Here is a 21,656-nt window from a genome sequence, read left to right as displayed (position 1 = left end):
AACTAACTAGAACTAACTGCTAACTAGAACTATATTTATATAAGAAATCAAAGAAAGCCTTATTTCGAGACATTTCAACGTATGGAGATTATTATAATGTAAACTATAAGAATGAGTAGTTAGTCAATACGTTCTTATTTCTTATCGACTAGCGGTTATTGTTTATGCTATACTTATATATTAGTCACCCAAGTCCGTCACGTACCTCTCATTTATTAACATTTCAATGATAAAATTATCAAATCAGTATAAAATGCTAAAGCAGTACGAAATTCGCGGTTCCTAGCGCAGAAATCAGCGCACTCTGGTGACGAATTACGCATTCGTCATACCACCTCTGTGACGAATGCGTAATTCGTCACCAGAGTGCGCTGATTTCTGCGCTAAGAACCGCGAATTTGCGAATTTCGTACTTTAGCATTTCATACGGATTTGATAATTTGATCATTGAAATATTAACAAATGAGAGGAACGTGACGGACTTGGGTGACTAATATATAAGTATAGCATAAACAATAACCGCTAGTCGATAAGAAATACGAACGTATTGACTAACTCATTCTTATAGTTTACATTATAATAATCTCCATACGTTGAAATGTATCGAAATAAGGCTTTCTTTGATTTCTTATATAAATAGTTCTAGTATTCCAATACGATACTTTTACCCACTTTCATCTTATAAACATTAGGCTAGGACATATCCTTCGTCACTCTTATGCTAAGGACCTAGAATAATAAGGGCATTGTGTCATTGTGAAGCGAGCGTGTGAAACCGAGGCGTGGGTCGCGAGACCCCAGAATTCGAATGAGTGGGAGAATGAAGAACAACGTGATTGGTCCGCGTATGAGCGGAGCGTACGGAGTCTGCGCGTGAGAATCAAAAGATTTGTGAGACTAAAAGTCGAACGGAATAGAATTAGGAGGAGAACATTGTTGTCAGCCGAAGAGTCAAGATCCATATTTTCGTCAATATATTCATCAAACATTTAAATCTTTGTCTTGAGTTATTGAAGAGAAATTCGCAAGGCGAGTTTCAACTCCTTATCAATCGAACCCATCCAAAACTAAATCATTCGAAATAATAGTTACTATAATTCCCGCTCGGAGCGTTACACCTCGCTACTTACAGCGCTACCGGTAGTTGATTTTGGAATTACAGCCGAACATAAGAACAAAAAAAACACAACCGCCGTGTGTATATTATATATTCTTTATTTTTTTTTTTAGTCTTGTCGGTCTTGTCATGCACTTGTGTCACTTCTTCCTTCAATCCACCTTCAGTCACTTGCACGATCTTATTCTGAGCTCCGCTCCCCTTTGAGTACCATCGCGGTGACTCCTAACCCCCTCAATATGTTGAATTACTCGATTTGGATTATGAGTGATTAATTTGAACCGAGATTGAAAATTGAAAATCATGGAAAAAAACTACCCGAATTCATTATATTTATCAACTAACGCAAGAGAATGTGCGCAAACGCGAAAGAATAACCAAAAAATTGATTGTACCGTATGCGGCGAGAGCTCGAAGATTTCGATGGAAGCTTTTGATGATTATTAATTGCGGATTTGTGAAATACGGGAAAGGAAGGCGGACGGGCAAGCAGACGGAAAATGGAGATACAGGACATTGTGAGGAAAATTTTTGGACCCGGTTTCAATGAGCTATCGGATGAACTTGCAACTGGTGTTATTGGTGGAGCCAAATCAAAAGTTTACAATTTTGCAAATCCAAGCAGGTAATAGTAATGAGAATCTTTTTATTGCTTTTATACATTTTTTATGTTTCATACATGGATAAAATATCTTGCTGCCTACCGTAATAATATTTATTTACAACGATTACCTTTGTTGTATTTTTGGGCAATTAGCTTCGAAAAATGTATATTCATTGTTAACGAATCATGACTTTTCACAGTTTGAGTCGAGCCGAATGTTATATAGAAGCGGCTCTGGCCGAGGATGATGCATCAAAGATACAAGAAGATCAACGGCCCGGACGAATAGGACCAAAGTTGGTGAAATTTGACGTCGCTACTCATCACGGGCTTTTCATTGTTTCGCCGGACAGACTGAGCGTCAATTCCCAAAGCAACTTTAGTACCATAAAAGCCAATACAGCTTTGTACAGCGGCAAATGGTTGTACGAAGTCCAATTGGGGTCCAAAGGTGTAATGCAAATAGGCTGGGGAACTGCGCAATGTAAATTCAGTCACGAGTCAGGCGTAGGTCGGTACCATCGGGTGATGAAAAATTTTTTAACACTGAAATCGAGAAAATTTATGGAATTTTTGTTGGAACGCGAGGGATTACTCGAGTGCGGAAGTAACAGCAGCAGCAGCAGCAGCAGCAGCAGCAATAGCGCAGAAGAGATCGGTTGAGATCGTGATGTTAGAAATCATTGAAATGATTGATAAAAAGATATATTTATTCGAATCGCATCGTTCCGACAAAGATTCGATGGTACACAATGCTCAATCAAGTCGATGGTAAGTGCGTAAGAATGAAAAATGTTGCAGGTGATACGGTTACGTCGTTCGCGTACGATGGGAATCGCGTACGAAAATGGAATGTAACTACGTACAAATACGGGGAGGCTTGGCTTTCCGGTGATATTATCGGTTGCGCATTGGACTTGGATGAGGGATGCGTATCATTTTACAGAAATGGAAGGAATCTTGGGGTGGCGTTCGAAAATATTCCAAGAGGAGCGGGAATCGCATATTTTCCAACCGTTAGTCTCGCATTCACTGAAAATTTGATGGCAAATTTTGGCTCAACACCATTGAAATATCCGGTCAAGGGATACGAGGCCCCTCAAGCACCACCGAGGAATGAGCTCAAAAAAGTACTACTTTTGCTCGAATGGCTGACGAGACTCCTCGTACAAATGAAAGAAAGAAGCCGAGATACGGGATTTCGAAATTTCGACGAATCCTCAACGAATGTTCAACAAACATCGAAGAATAATGGGGTGATGAAGAGGGTTTCCATCGAGACATACCTGTTATGCTTGAGCAGGCTAATCATTAAATATTTGGGACCTCTTTTGACCTCATCCCACGTAACCGAAGCACTTTTTATACCATTCATCCGAAGAATAAAATCGTCCGAAAAGTCGCAGGAGCAACAAAATCCGCAGGAATTAATGCTATGTCTCGATCTAATGTGGATGTTTATGGAACAAGAGGAGATGAAAGTTTGCTTGGAAAATACAGTTGTTTCTTTGCTGTCGTCTTTTAGACACGCATCATTGATGATCTCGTATCCGAATCAATGCGACAACCTTGTGCCCCTGATAGATCTTTGTCGTCACGCTAAAACGAGACAACACCTTTTGCAGTACGTACTCTTCGATCGTGTGAGGTTTGCTAATTTTCTTCACGTAAAACCGCTCGATGAACACGGTTTGAAGGAGGTTGTTAATAAAATTTGGTGGGAAACCGATCCGCCGCTGATCGATGACTCGCTCGATATCTCCAAAAAGAGCTACATGGATGCTTGCAACGAGATCAAGAATGCTATATCGGGTACGCGGTGGTCATCTCGTGCAAGTTACTCGATAATCAATCTCGTTAATTGTTATCATAATCGATTCACCAAATCGTCTTGTTGCTTCTTTCGTTTCCCCGCTAGAATTGGAATGCCTTCAGGTTGAACTGCTCGTTCTCCTCTTGGATAACAACGACGCCACTAACCGTACTCCTTCCTCAAGGACCATTTTTCTCACCAAGTTTCGACGATTTCTTCACGAAAATCTCGTCTCCGGTAGAGTGAGTCCGATTGCTTCTCATACCATGATGATAATGCGCTTCGTCGAAGCGATTATATAATGTGCCGTCGTTTTATTTGCTACAACATCAAAGAGGAGGACAAATTTGCGATCGCGGAAGCGCCCCGCGGCTGCGGAACCGCCGACTCGGCATTTCGTCTATTATTTATTGATTGATATTACGATTTTTCAAATCCCTGGCAACGCCCCGGGGCGTACGTGGCGTCTAGTCGAATATTTTCAATCTTCTGCCTGGACAAGTATAAAAAACTTTTGATGAATAACAACGACGCGGTTCCACACCGCGTTGCGAAGATGCGAGTGACTCGTTTAACGGCAACAGGTTGTACATGAGGAGCATTATTATCTTTCAAGACACCTCTACCCATTACCGTGTGCTGTTTCCATCGTCTTCTCGGAGCTTTCAAGGTCTTGTGGCTTTATACCGAAGATACAATTTTCATACCATGCAGGTGTGCGACGTAATCCGTCTTGTTGTTGTTGTTGTTGTTGTTGTTGTTGTTGTTGTTGTTGTTTTTTTTTCTCTTCTTTCTTTCGCACGAGGCTCCCCAATCTCGGGGGTCTCGTATAACAATGGCAGTTGCTAAATAATACGCATATATTATTTGTTGTAGATCTTTTTATGATGGTTCCCTCGATTATTACGGTATCGACAGACTCGGTGGTGTTTTATCGCATTTGAACAAGACATACAAGAGGGATTTAATTGCGAATTTGGGAAGCAATCACGAGATTATAGCGAGAATGGAAGAGGGTGAAAGAAGAATGGCGCAAGAGTCGAGTAGCGCTACCGCTGGCGTCACCGCGAGCCCAAATAGCACGTTAATGGGCGAGGCAGGCCGAGCCGCTCTCAACGAAATACCAACTTTAGCGCGTTTGATAAGCATGAACTCATCGGGAGCGCCGTCAGCAGCGGCGACTGCGGCGACTGTTCCGATGATACTCGAAAGACTCGGCTATACGTCGAGCAATAACCGGCGGAGGGAAGAGGATACTGCGAGGAGGCTCGCTCGGCCCGGTTCCGCGGACGAACGACTCTCGTTGCTCGAGCTTCTCGACGGTATAATATTATTTTATCATGCCGCTGCGAAGAAACAAATTGGGAAAATAGCGGGTCTCCGCGAGAGCATGTCGGAATACATCGATGCACTCTCGGAAGCAACGAGACGTCTCGAGTCGATTAATCATAATAAAACATCCAAGGACGACGAGGAAGCTATAAATATCGAAAGAGAATTGACTCGTACGATTGGTGTTTTTAAGAAAAAATTGATCGAACAATCGCGACACATGGCTTGGGTACGCGCCGCCGTTTATTCCGAGGAGAAGCAGCAACAAATAGCTTGGCTGTTGCGCGTCGTTACCTGGACGCTCGCTAAATCGAGCCAAGAGGGCAGCATGTTTAGTTTCGTACCAGAGTTTTATCTCGAAGCACTCTCCGACTTGTGCCTCGGTCTGCGTAGTCATTTCCATCCGACCGTACCGATCGAAAAGATACCCGATTACGAAGCTCTCTTGATCGAGGTTGGACAGTATTTGTGCAATCATTTTTTAGATCCACGAATCGTTAACGCAAACTCCAAGGATACCCTCATACTGACCCTCGCTGGTTTCGTCTCGAATCCTCTGACCCTGAGGGGACTCGAGCGAGTACCAGAAAAATCTCGTCTCAATTTTGTTACGAATCTTTTGAGACCCTATGAGAACCGCGCTTGGGCACAATCCAATTGGGTGTTGGTCAGATTTTGGCAGGGACACGGTTTTGCCTTTCGCTACGAGACTAGTCCCCATCTTTCGAAAAAAATTGGCCCAAAGATGTTGCAACAGGATTCTATAGCGCAACCCATCAGTAAGCGTATCAAAATATTCGCATCGTTCGCTAGTCAACAACATAGTTATTGCATTGTCAAGTCTTATTTATTCATCTCTGTCTCCTTGTATTTGCAGAGCCTTGTCCATCGATTATTTATCAAAATCACGTAAAGCAGGTCTTACTGAACAATTTGTCGCAGACTATCAAGTTTTTAAATTCTCTCCTGAATCAGCTAAACTGGGCTTTTTCTGAATTCATCGGTATGGTACAAGAAATTCACAATGTATCCTCGAGACCCGAGCGGGTATTCATCGAATCTCGACAGCTCAAAATTTGCGCAACCTGCTTCGATCTCGCTGTTTCTCTTCTGAGAGTCATAGAAATGATCGCTACCATAGCTCCGGCCATATTCAACGATCCTGCCCAATTTTCCAGTGAAAATTTACTCATCAGGCTATGCCAGGTTTATTATTGGCTCTTGTACGTATTCCATAGGAATCGACATTATTATTTTATTCAATTTATTTCTCCCCCTGACGCAGTTGTTGTGCCAAATTTTGAATCGCGTGAGTTCCCAAACGAGCTCCTTTCAACACGTCGTTTTGTTGGATATACCGGATTTGGAGACTGTCGATCATTTTCCGATTCTTGCCGCCGTTATTGGCATTCTCTTGGCTCTTTTGCAACAAGAAATAACATCCAAACATGGCAAGTTTAATCGCATTACATTTTTATCAACTCTAACAATTATATTGCGGTATTGCGTCAAGTCTATTATTTGGATAAAATTTACGAATCGCTACTATTTTTTCACAGCTCACGAAGCTAAGGAGGCTCCGCGAACGACTGGAACTCTCCTAATGGAGCCGAGTTTTCAGATGAGCTCACTGTATTTCGTTCTCGGCGAGGGAACAACCAAGAAACCCGCTCTGAAAAACATAAAAACATTTTCTCTGTTGAATTGTGAGCCTACTCAACAACATGCTGCTCGTGTTTCGTTATATCACCATACTACTCGTTCAGTTATTGTTTTTTTTTTCTTCCCACAAAATCGCCACACATACTCTTTTCTCGTTCGTGACTATATTAATTTTTTTTCTTTCTTTTTTTTAAAAAAAAGTTCGGTATAACTGGCGTCGGTAAACGACGGAAGAATATATTACAATAATTTGTATTTTCAACGTTACAGATAAGGAGGACGTGAGCGAGGCAGATATCGTTTCGGTTCGAGATATGATAAAACATTTGGAGATTAATCGTGGATTGTTACCAGAGACTAGATTGATCAGCGACGACGACGATACCTGCACCATCTGTTACGCTTATCCAATCGCCGTTACTTTCAAGCCTTGTAATCATCGCTCATGCCGCGGCTGCATCGATCGACACGTACTAAATAGTCGCGAATGTTTCTTTTGTAAAACTATTATTATTGAGATTCATGATCTCGAAGGTCAACTTTTGCACGATCTCACGAGTAGCAGCAGCAGCAGCAACAGCAGCGAGCCCTCGTCCGGATTGCCCTCGGCCGCCACGCCATGAAACACGCGCTAAAACAATCAAAACTCTACCACGTTTAAGAGCCTCATATAGAGCTTTATTTTCTGTGTACATGACAGAGGTTCCATTAGATAACCAATCAATACAAATGAGTGTGTTTATGGGCTTGATTGGCCGATTAAAAAATTATTCAATAATAACGGCTCCAATAGGTTTTCGTGTTTATCCAATTATGCATCGTCTCTCATCGTCAGTCTTTCCGACGCTCGCATTTGCACAAGTACGAGACGTCGTTTATTGTAAAATTTTATCACAGCAAACGAGTAAATGCGCGCGTACGCGGGGGAGAGAGGAGGATTCACAGGCAAAGACTCTTACGAATATTTGATCCGATAAACGTTACCAAAGGGGATTCCAAATGTTTATTTGCGACGGCGATGGCTTGAACGGTTTGAACGAAGATAAAACCGCAAAGGAAAGTTCCGAGAGCCGTAACGAGTATAGCTAAGAAAAGGAGTAAACGATCTTTGTTTGAGAACAATATCGGGTTTTTTACGAGGATACTTTGAAAGAGACAAATACCAGGAAAAACGAATATAAAAGCTGCTGAAAGTGTTCCCATAAGATTGATAACCGGTCCAATATCAGGTACGAGAATGGCGATGAGAAGCGACGATCCGAACCACAAATATGTTATAGGCATTCTGAGGCCAGCATCACGAATCCCGGTCATATTCAAGAGACCGAGGAGAGCATCACGTCCGCAAAATAGAACAACCGGATAAGTGACAAAATTTTTAATAGCAACGGCGAGAATTGCAGCCGTTACGGCCGAGCCATCGTCCGTATAACCCTGAAGTATGTCTTCGGGAACTTGGCCCATACCGAAACTCGTGTATCCGAAAGCTCCGACCAGCGTATAAGAGATGAAACATATTGACGTACTGAGAACCGAGCAGATTGTAAAGTTTCGGAGCTTTCTTTCCTTCATACAAGCGTAAGTTGGTATGGCCGTCATGTGACTCTGTAAATGAACATTTCATAAGATGCGTAGTCCTATCAGGAAGGTTGTCCGGGCGCCGTACTGCGATCCCCGTTGAACCAAATATATTATTACTCGTCTTTCTTTCCATTGTCGTTCGTTTACCTGATACGCGAAACAAATAATAGGTACTATTTGCATCCCTTGAGCCACATTATCCGGCCACGTTTGAATCAGTTTTGGCTCATCATCGTCATTCTCGTCGATTACATTTTCTCTGATTACTATGAAAATCAGATAAACGATTGTTAAACATCCGATCGAGCTCGCATAGCTCAGTACCTCCAATTTTTTCAAGAAACACAATGGTAAAATGAAAATGCAGCTGCTGACGAAGGTAATGAAATTTCGGGAAAGATACCTAAAACAATAATTGAGTGTTTTGTTTCTCTGTACTATGCGCCTATAGGCGTGTGCCCGAGCACAAATATAACTCTTGATATATACAAGCTTACCATATATGACAGTATTGCATTCCGTAATAAGTTGTCAAAACTCTGTCAAACTGGTCACCCACGATTATCAAAAAAGTGAGACAACAACCGAAGCTATAAAGAGAGACGCATAGACCACAGATGATCAAAGCTCTTTTACCGCACAGTCCGGCAAGGGTATCTTGCATATTAGAGGTATTAGTAACGTCGCTGCAATAAGCTAAAATCACCAGAGTTCCTGCGACGAATACTAGAAAAATCAGTTGAACCATCGAAGCCGCTGCAATTCCGCCGGCTTTATCAAAAGCTTGAGGAAAGTTGAGTAGACCTGCTCCGAGCGTCGCGTTTATTATCAAAAATATTGTTCCAATCATGGTCGTTCCTGAAGAAAAATCATTTATTCTCTAATGACGTTCCATTGAAACCGATTAAATATCGAACTGGCGATATTTAATCGCACACAAAGCAATAACAAGAGAGAGAGAAAGTCCAACGCGTGGATTACAATTCGTACCCCGCCGTTGTTGACTGTTATTACGCGAGGCCGAGCGGATTAGTACGTCCGGGGATTCGAATTCTTGATTGTTGCCCGAAATATCATTGCCATCGCCATCGAATAGCACGTCTGCTCCGTCCTCCGTTGGCGAATTCATCCTTATTTAAAAAATTTTTTTTATAACTCTCTCATCGAAGACCAGAGTCGCGCGATGAGTATCGCTGAAAATTTATGAAAATGGGAAGCTCAAAAAGCAAGAAATAACGAGAGAAAAAAAAACAATCCAAACGTAAACCGCATATACTGGACGTGCTTCAGCAAATTATGGAACTATATATGCGCGGATACTCGTGATAAAACACAAAAAGCGAAAACAAAAAGGCTCGTCCCACGGAATTTTTTCACAAAAACGGATATTGTTGATTGATCGAGAACACAAAAGTATTCCGGGGTCGTTAATCGCAATCACAGAAAACATGATGTAATAATACAGCAGAGTGCGTTCGATTTATTTGGCACCGCTCGCACTGGCCTGGCAGCTAGCACTGCGATCGCAAGTGTGTGTTGAAAATGTTTTGTACTACACTTTCGTTAAGTGCGCACGCGCACGCACGCATACGAAAATCATCTTAATGGTGAACTCGGCCGCGACGACGATGACAAAGTTTGGAAATTTTCGACCCTTGAAAGTCATTTTCCGCGCGGCTTCATGTTATTGCGGGGTCATGATTGTCGGGGGCCGTAAACTGTGTAGTTAATTTTTTGATTAATAAAATTTAACAAAAGTCGTGTAAATAAGTTTCCAGATCGACACGATTCAATTTTCTTGATATTTTCAATATTTATTTAAGATTATAGAGGTCGAAGAGTGCTATAGGAATAACAAGATAACACGTTATCTCGTATACAATATTGTATAAATATATTTTTTTCATTTCAATAGCTTGACTCGAAAAACTTTCCATATCCATACATACCTTCATAGATACCCCGTCTTGTTAATACACTCCATACGCTGCTGTTGTCTGTGCGTGCTAAAAACATGCGCTCTCTCGAGAATTGCTTCTGGAGGAGGGGCTTTAAATGAATGGGCTGCTTGCGCCTGTCCGTGTGTTATTCATTCCAATGAATATGGTGGCGCAGAGTATACGGTGATTCTTCGCGACGACCGTTATACTATATAAGAACATTATTCTTTATACGCGGTAAGAAGATAATGAAATTTATAAAAAAAAAAAAGGCTAATAACATTTTCGAGTATTATAATATCGTGTCGTTTTGTTGATCAACAAAATTCAGATGGCTTTGCGTTGGGGAATAGCGAGCGCCGGAAAAATTTCTCATGACTTTACAATTGCTCTGTCAACTTTACCCGAAACGGAACATTGCGCGGTTGCTGTAGCAGCGCGCGATTTGTCCAGAGCAAAAGCGTTTGCAGAGTTACACGCTATAAAAAACGCATATGACTCCTACGAGCAACTGGCTCATGATTCAAACATTGGCGAGTATATATATATATATATACAAAATAAGCAGAGAGTACACGCCCGAATTATATATGCCGCGGCGTTGATGGCTGTATATATTACGAAGATTTTGTTTTATTTTTTAAGATGTCGTTTACGTCGGTTGTTTGAACACCCAACACTTGGCGATTGCTAAACTTATGTTGCAAAATGGGAAAAATGTTGTTTGCGAAAAACCATTGACACTCAACAAAAAACAAACGGCTGAATTGATTGGAGTGGCACAAGAAAAAGGATTATTTCTCATGGAGGCTATTTGGAGTCGATTCTTTCCCGCTTATGATCATATAAAAAAAGAACTAGCTGCAGGGACAATCGGGATCGTTAAACAAGTCATCGTATCGTTTGGATTCGACTTGAGCAACGTCGAGCGTTTGAGGTAAGCCGAGATTTCTTTCTTTAGGCCTGCTACACACGGTCAATAATATTGCGCAATATAGGTGATTGCACAATATTATTGACCGTGTAGATGTAGTATTAGAACGTTGCGCAATCATTGAACAGCAGAAGTTTGAGCTATCTTAAATTTATGGCGCACTACCCACCATACAAACTTATGATTGTGCAATATTATTGACCGTGTGTAGCGGGCCTTACGCTTGACCCCCTCCCACAATCGCCACGCATACTCTAGTGATGAAACATGTATCACTTGATGATGCAAGTCGCCGCAAGTGCGTAATATACATTTGGGATCTGCATAAAGTTCAATTGTGCGTGCGTGCTTGGATTTGTTTTCTTAACTCGAATTTATTTTTCCATCACAGTTCCAAAGAGCAAGGCGGGGGAACGATACTCGATCTGGGGGTGTATACAATACAATTTGCGAGTTTCATATTTGAAGGAGAGAAACCCCGGAAGATCAGAGCAGCGGGTCATTTGAATGGCGAAGGAGTCGATACGAGTATGTCGGCAACTTTGTTGTACGGAAATGATCGGTTGGCGACGATTGTCACAAATGGAACAGTGAATTTGCAAAACGAAGCCGTGGTAATTGGTACCGAAGGTATCATCCGTGTTCCAAACTTTTGGTGTCCCACGAGTGTGATATTGCCATCTCGAACCGTTGAATTTCCCTTGCCAGGGGGACTGTCTTCGAAGAAATTCAACTTTATCAATAGTGCAGGATTGCGATACGAAGCGGAGCACGTTCGATATTGCATCCGATCAAGTAGAAAAGAGAGTGAACGAATGCCGCACGAGGAATCAATCCTCATAGCAGAAATTGAGGATGAATTGCGTCGACAGATCGGAGTTATTTATAACGAAGATTAAATTTCAGCAATGTAACGTTGTTAAGTAATAGAAATCAAAAAGCGAAAGATAAAGGATAGCTGGCGACGACAGCGTTCTCACGCTTTCATATTTCCATAAATGTTCCACGGACAAGGAAAAATCATTATTTCAAAACTACACAATGACAAAGGATCGAGGAGAGAGAAGATTTGACACGATGAAACGAGAGTTGGCATTTTTTTTGTTAAGCGATTATCGAATTGTAATTTTTGAAGAAAATAACGTGTAACCTCCGGCAGAATCAATCTCACCCCCGCCGCCCGACATGGAACCGGGTGCAGTGGGAGATGGGTCAAGGGGGGAGGGGGGATAGTAGATTTCCTGAGAATAGTATTTGAGAAAATTGTCATCTTTTTGAGATTTCATTCTCCAAAAATTTGTTCATGAAGTTTTGACCAGACGCAAAGTTGGACAAAAATTACTCGACACTTTCACATGATATTGTGAGAAAAATCATCAAGTTTCGAAGGTTTCTCCGTCCAACTCCCTGGATATTTGGGTATCACAGAAAAATAATGCCTCAATATTGGCGATTGGCAATGATCGAGATTTTAAATCTAAAAATATAAGTCGAGATGGAGCATCGAGCTCTGCTATCGATATTCTTTTCTCGTTATCCAAAGAAAGCTTGACGATGTGCAAATCCTCCTGCGACAGATGGAGCAATTCGAGATTGAGCGCCATTTTCGTATGGCTTGATACTCGGTTATCTTGGAAAATAATCTTGGAAAGGTTGGGTAAAATTTTCCATAAGGCTGGTGCGTGCTGACGTATCGTTTTCGCATTCTTGTATTTCGATCACACGTTAATGATGATAAAATTGGGATTTTCGACTGCTCTTGAGAAAATTTGTGATCGATGGCCTGACATCGTTAACTGTTGAAAAAAAAAATGAGCCGTGTCAAAATAAAATGGTTGAAGGTTGTTCGTAAAATGAGACGAGCGAATCAAAATTGAAGAGAATTACAAGATAACCAATTTTTGTTTATTATTGGATATAACCGAGTGTTGAAGAATAGAGATTTGTAATCCTAATCTTTAGGTCATGCGATAATAAAAAGATTTTGTAATTTGTTATGCTTGCCTTTTTTCATACGTATTCTATCCGTAACGGTCAAACACAGAAATACTTCTGTGAGGCAATCGTCGTTATAAGAACATGGATAGATGCGTCGTCGATGTTTCCTTTCCCCCTTCATCTTTCTCCGCAGACATGATCATTGTTGGATAAATACTTGATAAAATTTTCTGGACTGTCCGGTTGATGCCGAGAATCCATTGGGGATATATATTTTCAATAGGCGATAATGCAATCGTATGCCTGTAGTGCAGTAGAGTAATTTATTTTAATAGGATAACGGACCAATTATTTCAGAGCATGGCAATATAAACATGCTTTATTTGAAAATTCGAATTGAATATCATCGATTTTGATAGAAAAAAAAAGAATAAAAGTTGAGAGGACTCGAAAATAGCTTGGGTCGTAGGGGGTCGCATCACGGTAGTTCGCATCCCGATAGATCGAGCAACTCAATCGCCATTTCGATGAGGCGCGAAACTCGGGCATGTCGGAGAGTAACTCGGGTAAAATTTTTCGTAAGCAGGCTGCTTGTGTGTGGGTCGAGGATAGTGTTTTCGCATTGTAGTATTCGGAGCCCACGTCAACGATGATGGATTCAGTTTTTGAACTGCTTTTCAGAGGATTGGTGACTGACGACCTGTCGAAAAAAAATTGCTCATGTCAAAATGAAAAAGGTTGAAGGTCGATGATAATATAATAACACGAGCGACCAACAACTTTCGGTTGTGCAGATTGGAGATAATCGAGTGTTGAACAGAGATTCGTAATCGCAGTTTTCAGGGTGGCAATAAAAAGATTTTGTATTTTGTAACACTTGCCGACTGGGAAACATAAAATTGTTTGTGCGAGGCCAATCGTCATTAAAAACATGGACGGGTGCGTAGTTGTTGTTTCTTTTCCTCTTGTGGTATGTCTGCGCTACCATTATCCTTTGTCGGATAAGTAAAGCGTACAATTCAGCAGAGTGTCCCCGGTGGATGACCCGAGTACGAAGCCAGGCAGGATACTCTCAACGCGCGACAAAGCAATAATTGTATTTCCATAGCACGGACCGTCCATCCTGCTCTGAAAATAGAAGAATAGTAATGTATGAATCGAGGAATATAGATGCCGGACCAGTGTTTCCAGAGCATCGGAAGTTTACATGTTTTATCTGGAAACTGGGATTCAAGTACGAATGATTTTGATGCGGGAAAAGTATAAAAAAATTGGAAAAGAAATACAAGCTATTAGGGGGGGGGGGGGGGGGGCGCATAGGGAGGAGAGACTTGGAAAAAGTGAGAAATACAAAATTGCTTTAGCCATTGTTACTCTTGTGACAAGAACGCCGGAGGACGACATAGCAGTAAAGGGGAAAGGGGATGTTCTCTAGGTCGTTGCGTCGCTAGTCTGGAAATTGAACCAAAAGAAGCACGGATTGCAAAATAGTCTAAACACACAGGGATAGTCTTTTATTTAGAAAACGCAATGAAAACTTACCGGATAATTAAGACAAGCTATGCAAAATATTGGCACTGCAACGCGGGTCGATACGTTTGTTCCAACAAAGTAGAAAAGTCAGGATAGTGAAACGTAACCTATAAACGGGCAAATATAAAGAGACGCACGTATATACGCATCTGTTTTGTGTATGTATACATAATAAAATCACATACCATCGTAGTTTCGACGCGGCGGTATATACTGTATTCGTGATATCACGAATTACAATTTTTTCACTTTATTGAGATAACTTGTCTCAAATAGCGATCTGTTATCGCAGTTAAAACAGTTAATGCCTGGACCTATATCAATTGTTACCGACCGTTCAAGTTGCATTATGACAGGTCCAGGCATTAATGGAACATACTAGTGTACATCGCGGTGTGGTGTGTGCGTACTGTGTGTGTACATATGGCGGTTGAAGATGAAAAGGAGATCAAGATACACTTTCCTTTGCGCGCATGGTTGATAACTTTTTGGAAAGTCGAAAGTCGAATACTCGCTCTACTCCTCACCAATAACTAACTATACACGGAGGAGCGCCCCGCGGACGGAAGGCGAGAGTAAGGCCTGCTACACACAGTTAATAATATATTGCGCAATATAGGTGATTGCACAATATTATTGAACGTGTAGATGTAGTAGTATTGAAACATTACGCAATCATTGAACAGCAGAAGTTTGAGCTATCTTAAGTTTATGGCGCACTACACACCATACAAACTTATTGTGCAATATTATTGACTGTGTGTAGCAGGCCTTAGCGTAGCGAAGAGCGTGAGCACTCCGAACGCTATGTATTTTATCGTTTGTAGATAGTGTAGATTCTACAGAAATTGAGAAACTGGAGCATAAAATATGACACGCGGAATTCAACTTGATCCTTGGTGACTAAAAAATTTTGTGGGTTATTAATAAATGATAAAATAGGAATTGATGATAAAATTTAATAATCGGAATGGACAAATCGATATAGGAATGATGTGCTTCGGCACTGGAAGTTGATGACCGCCACAAAATTTGTAGACGCGAATATGAGATATTTAGAAATTTTTATGATAGAAATGTTTATGATAAGAAGCTAGCGAGTTTCGAGAGAGGAGGCAAGCAAACAGGGCAGTAAAGGAAACAGTTTAATTTTCGTTGGCATAAATTTTTTCATATATTCACAATCGCAGTCGTACAATAATAAAATAACGAGTTTTTTCTCTCGCGTCGGTATAAAGTTGATTTTGTGTGTAATTTGTGACGCTTGCCTCTAATTCTATCGACGACTGGGAAACAGAAACGTTTGAGCAGGGTCAATGGTTATAAAAAATATGGATCACAATGCGTCGTAGTTGTTTCTTTCCCTGCTCCGTGGTCTGTTTTCTTTGCTGTCATTATCCTGCTCCGTCGCCGGATAAGAAAAGTATACAATTTTGCAAAGTCTCCGGCGGTGGATGACAAGAGTACGCCAGGGATACTACTCTCAATGTTGGACAATGCAACAAGCCTACGGTCGTATAGCATAGACCGCCCGTCCGGAGCTCTGAAAATAGAATAGTAATCTATAGATTGACGAATATGGATACGATACCAGAGCAATGTTTGAAGAGAATGGGAAGTTTACATGTTTTATCTTGAAACTGAAATCAAGAAGGAATGATTTTGATGCAGGAAAAGAATAAATGTGGAAAAGAAATACAAGCTATTAGGGGCGGGGGGGGGGGGGGAGGGGGGGAGGAGAGAGTTGGAAGAAAAAGTGAGGAATACAAAATTGCTTTAGCCATTGTTTTCATTTGCAATAACAATTCTGGATATATTGCCGCAGATAGGAAAAATGTTGTCCGGGTCTTTGTCGCTTGTCCGCAGGTTGAATCCAATAAACGTTGATTGCAAAATAGTGGTGATATTAATAGTTGTACGGAGCTTGGATAGAAAGAAAACACTTTGTTATGCTGCAAAATTGAATGCAAGAAAAACTTGGTCGATCAGCAAGATCGGGGATGGAATTTGACACACTACTGGAACTCGTGGATGAGAGTTTCGTCCAACAGACAAAATACAGAAGTTACTATGTCGAAGCATGTCTTGTAGGGGGACTGGTCAAGATATGCGAGACGAAAAGAAGAGTGTGAGATTTAATTCGCGGACAGGATATGAATTTATAGTCGAAATAGCCCAAGCTCGTACGGTGCATGCTCTCCATGATACTCCTATGGGACAAAACAGATTCGCGTCAGGTTATCTAGAATAAGAAAGATTCGACAGAGCAATGAGAACATAATTTGGAATGTAATTCTATAGCTGGATTGAAGAATTCTTCTTTGCAATTGCAAAGGGACAAGAGATTTATTTCACCGAGAATGATAACCTGCTGTGAACGCGGCAACGAACTCTCGCGCGTGTATACACGTTGTAACCGTTGCGTAGTTTGGAAGTTATCGCACGATTTATTCACTCTTTTCTAAAAAAACTTGTAACAATCGTAAGCCTTTATCGCGTTAATGTCACTGTGGGTATGTACTCGCGCGCGCGGTTAGAGCGACGACGAAAGAGACAAGCTGTAAAAACACGACTGCGTGGTGTACGCCGTGGATGATTGGTGGTGAGATTGATAGTAGAAGCACTCACTTTCTCGCGTTTCGGTATAAAGGTTAAATGATAATAAAAAATGAACCGAAACAAAACATGCACAGCAGCAGCAGCAGCAGCAGGGAACGAAAAAGAATTTGTAGCGAAGCACCGACGCACGCCACACACGCGCGTAAACCTCTCGCGTAATGAGCAGCAACCAGCAACAGATGAGACTGCTGCGAACTGCCTGCTGCAAGCATTAGGCACGCTACACACGGTCAACAATAATTGCACAATAAGTTTGTATGGTGTGTAGTGCGCCATAAAATCAAGGCCCGCTACACACGGTCAATAATAATATTGCACAGTATATAATATTGCACAATAAGCAAGTTTGTATGGTGTGTAGTGCGCTATAAAATTTAAGATAGCTCAAACTTCTGCTGTTCAATGATTGCGTAATGTTTCGATACTACATCTACACGTTCAATAATATTGTGCAATCACCTGTATTGCGCAATATATTATTGACCGTGTGTAGCAGGCCTTAGGAATATTATTTCGTATGCATATTTCAACACTGTCCGTAGGGACCGCGTGCGTGAGCTATAGAGAGCAGGACTACAGTCGATGAGCGCGCTGCGCTCTCTCGTCGTGTCTGAATATGCGATTTTTCTGATGATATTTTGACTGTATATCATTGAAAATAATTAATTTTTCGGAAAAAAATAATGATTAAAGTAATCAAATACGGTTTTTGTCCGATCAACAATGATCGCATTAAAAATCAAAATGACGTAAAAGGAAAAAAACTGTTTGAATCGAATGACGTTTTAAATGTCGTCGCGAAACAGAAATAAGTTTAGTGGATGAGTTGAGAGTGTTTAACGTTTAGATCCATTTTTGGTCCGTTTCTCACTTTTCCATGCGGAGAATGGACTGTGTGCCCAGAGCAGGCTCTGGGAAATAATAAAATTTTACTGGATATATACTTGAACGTCTCGACACGTAGAAATTGTGCATTAGAGTACTGCTTTGGAATGCAACAATATTTTCTCGATGGAGACATGATAAAAAATAATAATGTTATTTTGTTAAATAATATATGCGAAAAGTAATAATTGCCATGTGCGCCTGCTTCAAATAGCACCTAGGAAGTTTTGAAATTGTCCACATAGTGACGACACTGTAGATGCTGCGCGCACGGTCCCTTGTGATAAGTTGCGCGACATTATGATTATGATGTTATCGTACGAAAATGGGCAAAAAGTAACAGTTGCTATCCGCAGGAGCGAGACGCGGTGAAGGTCACCCTGCGAAGGACGTCGGCAAGCTCATGTATTCGGTTATACTTTTTCGCGACACGCTGATGAGACGAAAACTTGATTTCGGTGGAGGGATATGTTGGGTTACTACGCACGACAGTTTCGGTTCTCGATTCATCGTCATAAAAACAGGCTATATAACCCAAACAAGCCGGAACATCCCGCCTATATATGACTGAAACACGCCGAGACATGGTTGCGACCCCAAAAACGGCTTCGACCCAAACAAACCAAAAGACGGCTTCTGAAATATTAAATAAACTTGGGTTGATATAATTGAGAGATTGATACGCCTTGAGTGCACGACACGTTGTTACATAGAATAAATAAAGCTCTTTTATTGTAATTGTTTACAAAGCTTGACAATAATTTGAATGTACCAACTAAGCGCGCACGCCCATCTAAACGAACGTACATAAATATAAAAAATGTTAATTTTTCTTTTTCATTTACGTAATAGACAAATATACTACGAGGGGTTCACACGGCTCGCATCGTTACGCCGCCATAATATTAGTATGAATGGGGATGAGGTTGAAACACTTTCAATATAAGCTGCGATATATAACTCTGATTTATAACTTGACAAAAAAAAATACACTTGTTTCTGTTTATGTGTCATAGTACTATTTACGTACGTTGTATATATACTGGACAGTAAAAAAGAGTATCCACGCACAAGAAAAATCATCATTTAAAAATGACTGCTTAATCACAAAGGAGTATAGAGAAGATTGGTCAAAACGAAACGAGTGGGGGGGGGGGGGGGGCAATGGATTTCGCGAGAATAGTAGTTGATAAAATTTTGTTTTTTTTTTTTTTTTAGGAAATTCCATTCTCCTCAAATGCGTTGATACGACATTTTGACTAGACTCAAAGCTGGATAAAAATTACTTGAGCAGATTTTGACACGACATATGATGGCGTGCGGAAAATGATTAAGTTCGGAATGCTTTTCCGCTGCCATATTTCCCTGATATTAGAATACTATCACAGACGAATAATCTTTGGATATGATGGAGCAATTCGTGATTGAGAGCCATTTTCTTGGAGAACTCTTGGAGAAGCGAAGAACTGGTGGTTGGGCGAAGTTTTTCGTAAAGCTGGTGCGTCTCGACGTGTAATTTTCGCATTCTTTAGACCCGACGTCAATGATGACAAACCCAAATTTTCGATTGCTCTCGAGAGGATTCGTGACTGACCGCCTGTCATCGTGTGGAAACTGTTGAAAATAAAAATGAGCGATGTGAAAATAAAAAAGCTGAACGTGTTTAGTTGACAATAAGAGATGAGGGAATAAAATGAAATTCGATCTACTAATGTGTAATTGATCTGTTGAAATTTTGAACACAGAGAATGACAAAATGTATCTCAAGGAGCAATGTTGGCTTATGCCGATTGAAAATAATGGAGTGTTGGAGGGATGCTTCGTAAAGGGAATTTAGAGTTATTAAAACCAATAGTGTATGGGGTGAGGCTTGCCTCTTTACATGCGTACTCCTTGATCCGTGATGAGGAAACACGGAAATACTTGTGCGAGGCAATCGACGCGAAGAAGTCGAATCGGTGGTGGGTGGTGCGTCGTCGTTGTTTCTTCCCCCAGCGGTGTTTGATAACGGCTACCGTCGTGATCCTTGGTCGGATAAGAAACTTTTACAATTTGACAGATTCTCCGGTGGATGACAAGAATCCGGTGGGGAGGATACTCGTAATAGGCAACAATGCAATAATTGCAACGCCATAGCGCATGCTGCCTGTCGGGCTCTGAAAGCAGAAGAGTAACGATGTATAAATTGTGAAAAATATAATTGAGAGAATATCGATCGATTTTGGTAGATGGAAAAAGTAGAAAGTAGGAAAGCACAGGTGGAAGCACCGGATCGGTGTATAACGGAGGCATCGGAGGGCATCCGGACATTGCCGTAGATAGGAAAGATGTTTTGCCTAGGTCTACGTCGCTAGGCTAGAAATTGAATTCAACAAAGACGGATTGCAAAATAGTCTAAAGACACGGGGATAGTCGTGAGGAGCTTGGGTATAGAAGGGACACATTTTGTGGTGCAAATTTCGAAAACGCAATGAAAACTTACCGGATAATTAAAAGGAACGATGCATAATATTTGCACCGCAACGCTGGTCGATACGTTTGTTCCAACAAAGTAGAAAAGTCAGGATAGCGTCGAAGCATCTTGCAGAGAGTCGTCAAGATACGCGAGTCAAGAAGAAGAGTGTGAGATTATATAGGCACACACCGAATATTTATTTGTATAGTCGAAAAACTTGAAGCCCCCATGGTGCACATTCTCCATGAATAATCTACGGAACAGAAGACATTTCCAGAGGTTATATAGACTTGGAGGAATGATTGGCAACAGAGCGCGATGGAGAATACAATCTAGAGGGTAATTGTATCGATTGAATGAAGGGGAAGAGTTGCAAATGAAAAATATAAGAGACTCGATTGACTGAAATATAACTTGGAAACGGCAATGGTAATGCTCATCGCACGTATTTATGGGAATAATGCATATCATGCATAAAGCGTTATCGCGCACGAGTAATTGACTGTGTTGAGAAAACTTGTGGAAAATTGTAATCCGTTATCGTTAATGCGAATGTAGGCGAGCGTGCATGCGGTTAGAGCGACGACGAAAGAGATAACCGTTTCGTATATAAACATGAATTGAATAATTTCTCGAAGGAAACGTCGATAACCACTCCTCGCACAAAGCGAATGCAATAATAATGAATAGAAAACAAATCCAAAAGGCAAATAACAAAACGAGCAGCAGCAGCAACACAGCAGGGAATGCGAATGCAATAATAATGAATAGAAAACAAATCCAAAAGGCAAATAACAAAACGAGCAGCAGCAGCAACACAGCAGGGAATGCGAATATAAAAAAGAATTTTGTAGCGAAGCACATACCGAGCGGCGACGCACGACATGCGGTATGTGTCGCGGCGTCCTAACGTCACGTCACCACGGTCTAGTAGTATCGGACGGTAAGGCGAGATGTCGCCATGGTAATTTTAGTTGTGGATCCGCCTTTACTCGATATTTCCCCTCGAGCCGCTCGAGCCAATCATCGAGCGAATTGCCACGATCCGCATGGTAGCGGGAAATAAGTAAGAGGTGTTGGGTATCTCGTTTACGTACGTTTGTTCTCCAGCGATGCGTTTACTTAATTTATTCATGCGATATCGCTCTCGCAAAGATGGAATGATTGTAATGATATTTTTTCATTGCCACATTGCAGTATAAATAATTGCATATGATAAAAAATAACCGCACCACCCCGTCGT

At 41.2% G+C, this 21,656-nt stretch overlaps 3 protein-coding genes and 5 long non-coding RNA genes across 13 annotated transcripts; 3 read left to right on the top strand and 5 right to left on the bottom strand.

The window, feature by feature from the left end:
- Nucleotides 1-1,273: 1,273 nt before the first annotated feature.
- Nucleotides 1,274-7,309, top strand: LOC122406941 (E3 ubiquitin-protein ligase RNF123-like). 3 transcript variants are annotated; one of them, XM_043412802.1, is made up of 10 exons: nt 1,282-1,742; nt 1,922-2,232; nt 2,523-3,533; nt 3,640-3,776; nt 4,151-4,248; nt 4,411-5,645; nt 5,744-6,072; nt 6,152-6,317; nt 6,426-6,572; nt 6,799-7,309. In XM_043412802.1, the coding sequence occupies exons 1-10, from the start codon at nt 1,618-1,620 to the stop codon at nt 7,149-7,151; spliced, it is 3,912 nt and encodes a 1,303-aa protein (XP_043268737.1). In that variant the 5' UTR covers nt 1,282-1,617; the 3' UTR covers nt 7,152-7,309. The 3 variants fall into 3 exon arrangements, with proteins under 3 accessions (XP_043268739.1, XP_043268737.1, XP_043268738.1); XM_043412804.1 differs by lacking the exons at nt 6,426-6,572; nt 6,799-7,309 and having other exon boundaries at nt 1,274-1,742; nt 5,744-6,089; nt 6,152-6,266; XM_043412803.1 differs by lacking the exons at nt 3,640-3,776; nt 4,151-4,248 and having other exon boundaries at nt 2,523-3,345.
- On the bottom strand, nt 6,303-7,017 carry LOC122406947 (uncharacterized). Its single transcript, XR_006260119.1, has 2 exons — nt 6,880-7,017; nt 6,303-6,538 (listed from the first exon to the last, which is right to left on the bottom strand). It is a non-coding gene; the product is annotated as an uncharacterized lncRNA (long non-coding RNA).
- On the bottom strand, nt 7,185-9,622 carry LOC122406942 (putative sodium-coupled neutral amino acid transporter 7). Of its 2 annotated transcripts, none has more exons than XM_043412805.1 (5): nt 9,573-9,622; nt 9,100-9,302; nt 8,607-8,967; nt 8,257-8,512; nt 7,185-8,133 (listed from the first exon to the last, which is right to left on the bottom strand). In XM_043412805.1, exons 2-5 carry the CDS (start codon nt 9,236-9,238, stop codon nt 7,468-7,470), a joined length of 1,422 nt encoding a protein of 473 aa, XP_043268740.1. In that variant the 5' UTR covers nt 9,239-9,302; nt 9,573-9,622; the 3' UTR covers nt 7,185-7,467. The 2 variants fall into 2 exon arrangements, with proteins under 2 accessions (XP_043268740.1, XP_043268741.1); XM_043412806.1 differs by having other exon boundaries at nt 7,185-7,613; nt 7,692-8,133; nt 9,100-9,618.
- Nucleotides 9,623-10,147: 525 nt separating this feature from the next.
- LOC122406943 (trans-1,2-dihydrobenzene-1,2-diol dehydrogenase-like) lies at nt 10,148-12,980 on the top strand. Its single transcript, XM_043412807.1, has 4 exons — nt 10,148-10,286; nt 10,381-10,582; nt 10,695-10,986; nt 11,375-12,980. Exons 2-4 carry the CDS (start codon nt 10,381-10,383, stop codon nt 11,880-11,882), a joined length of 1,002 nt encoding a protein of 333 aa, XP_043268742.1. The 5' UTR covers nt 10,148-10,286; the 3' UTR covers nt 11,883-12,980.
- Nucleotides 12,981-13,802: 822 nt separating this feature from the next.
- LOC122406944 (uncharacterized) lies at nt 13,803-15,045 on the bottom strand. The gene is made up of 3 exons (XR_006260114.1): nt 14,640-15,045; nt 14,464-14,561; nt 13,803-14,049 (listed from the first exon to the last, which is right to left on the bottom strand). It is a non-coding gene; the product is annotated as an uncharacterized lncRNA (long non-coding RNA).
- Nucleotides 15,046-15,603: 558 nt separating this feature from the next.
- LOC122406946 (uncharacterized) lies at nt 15,604-17,385 on the bottom strand. Of its 2 annotated transcripts, none has more exons than XR_006260118.1 (2): nt 16,823-17,385; nt 15,604-16,696 (listed from the first exon to the last, which is right to left on the bottom strand). It is a non-coding gene; the product is annotated as an uncharacterized lncRNA (long non-coding RNA). The 2 variants fall into 2 exon arrangements; XR_006260117.1 differs by having other exon boundaries at nt 15,604-16,664.
- A 91-nt stretch (nt 17,386-17,476) lies between these two features.
- LOC122406948 (uncharacterized) lies at nt 17,477-18,964 on the top strand. Its single transcript, XR_006260120.1, has 2 exons — nt 17,477-18,245; nt 18,315-18,964. It is a non-coding gene; the product is annotated as an uncharacterized lncRNA (long non-coding RNA).
- On the bottom strand, nt 18,671-21,006 carry LOC122406945 (uncharacterized). 2 transcript variants are annotated; one of them, XR_006260116.1, is made up of 3 exons: nt 20,441-21,006; nt 19,849-20,114; nt 18,671-19,572 (listed from the first exon to the last, which is right to left on the bottom strand). It is a non-coding gene; the product is annotated as an uncharacterized lncRNA (long non-coding RNA). The 2 variants fall into 2 exon arrangements; XR_006260115.1 differs by lacking the exon at nt 18,671-19,572 and having other exon boundaries at nt 19,846-20,114.
- Nucleotides 21,007-21,656: the final 650 nt, after the last annotated feature.

This window comes from Venturia canescens, chromosome 2 (genome assembly GCF_019457755.1).
Source record: "Venturia canescens isolate UGA chromosome 2, ASM1945775v1, whole genome shotgun sequence".
In the NCBI taxonomy this organism is placed as follows: Eukaryota; Metazoa; Arthropoda; class Insecta; order Hymenoptera; family Ichneumonidae; genus Venturia; species Venturia canescens.
Note: the sequence above shows the minus strand (reverse complement) of the source record. Positions and strands in the feature narration are given on the sequence as shown.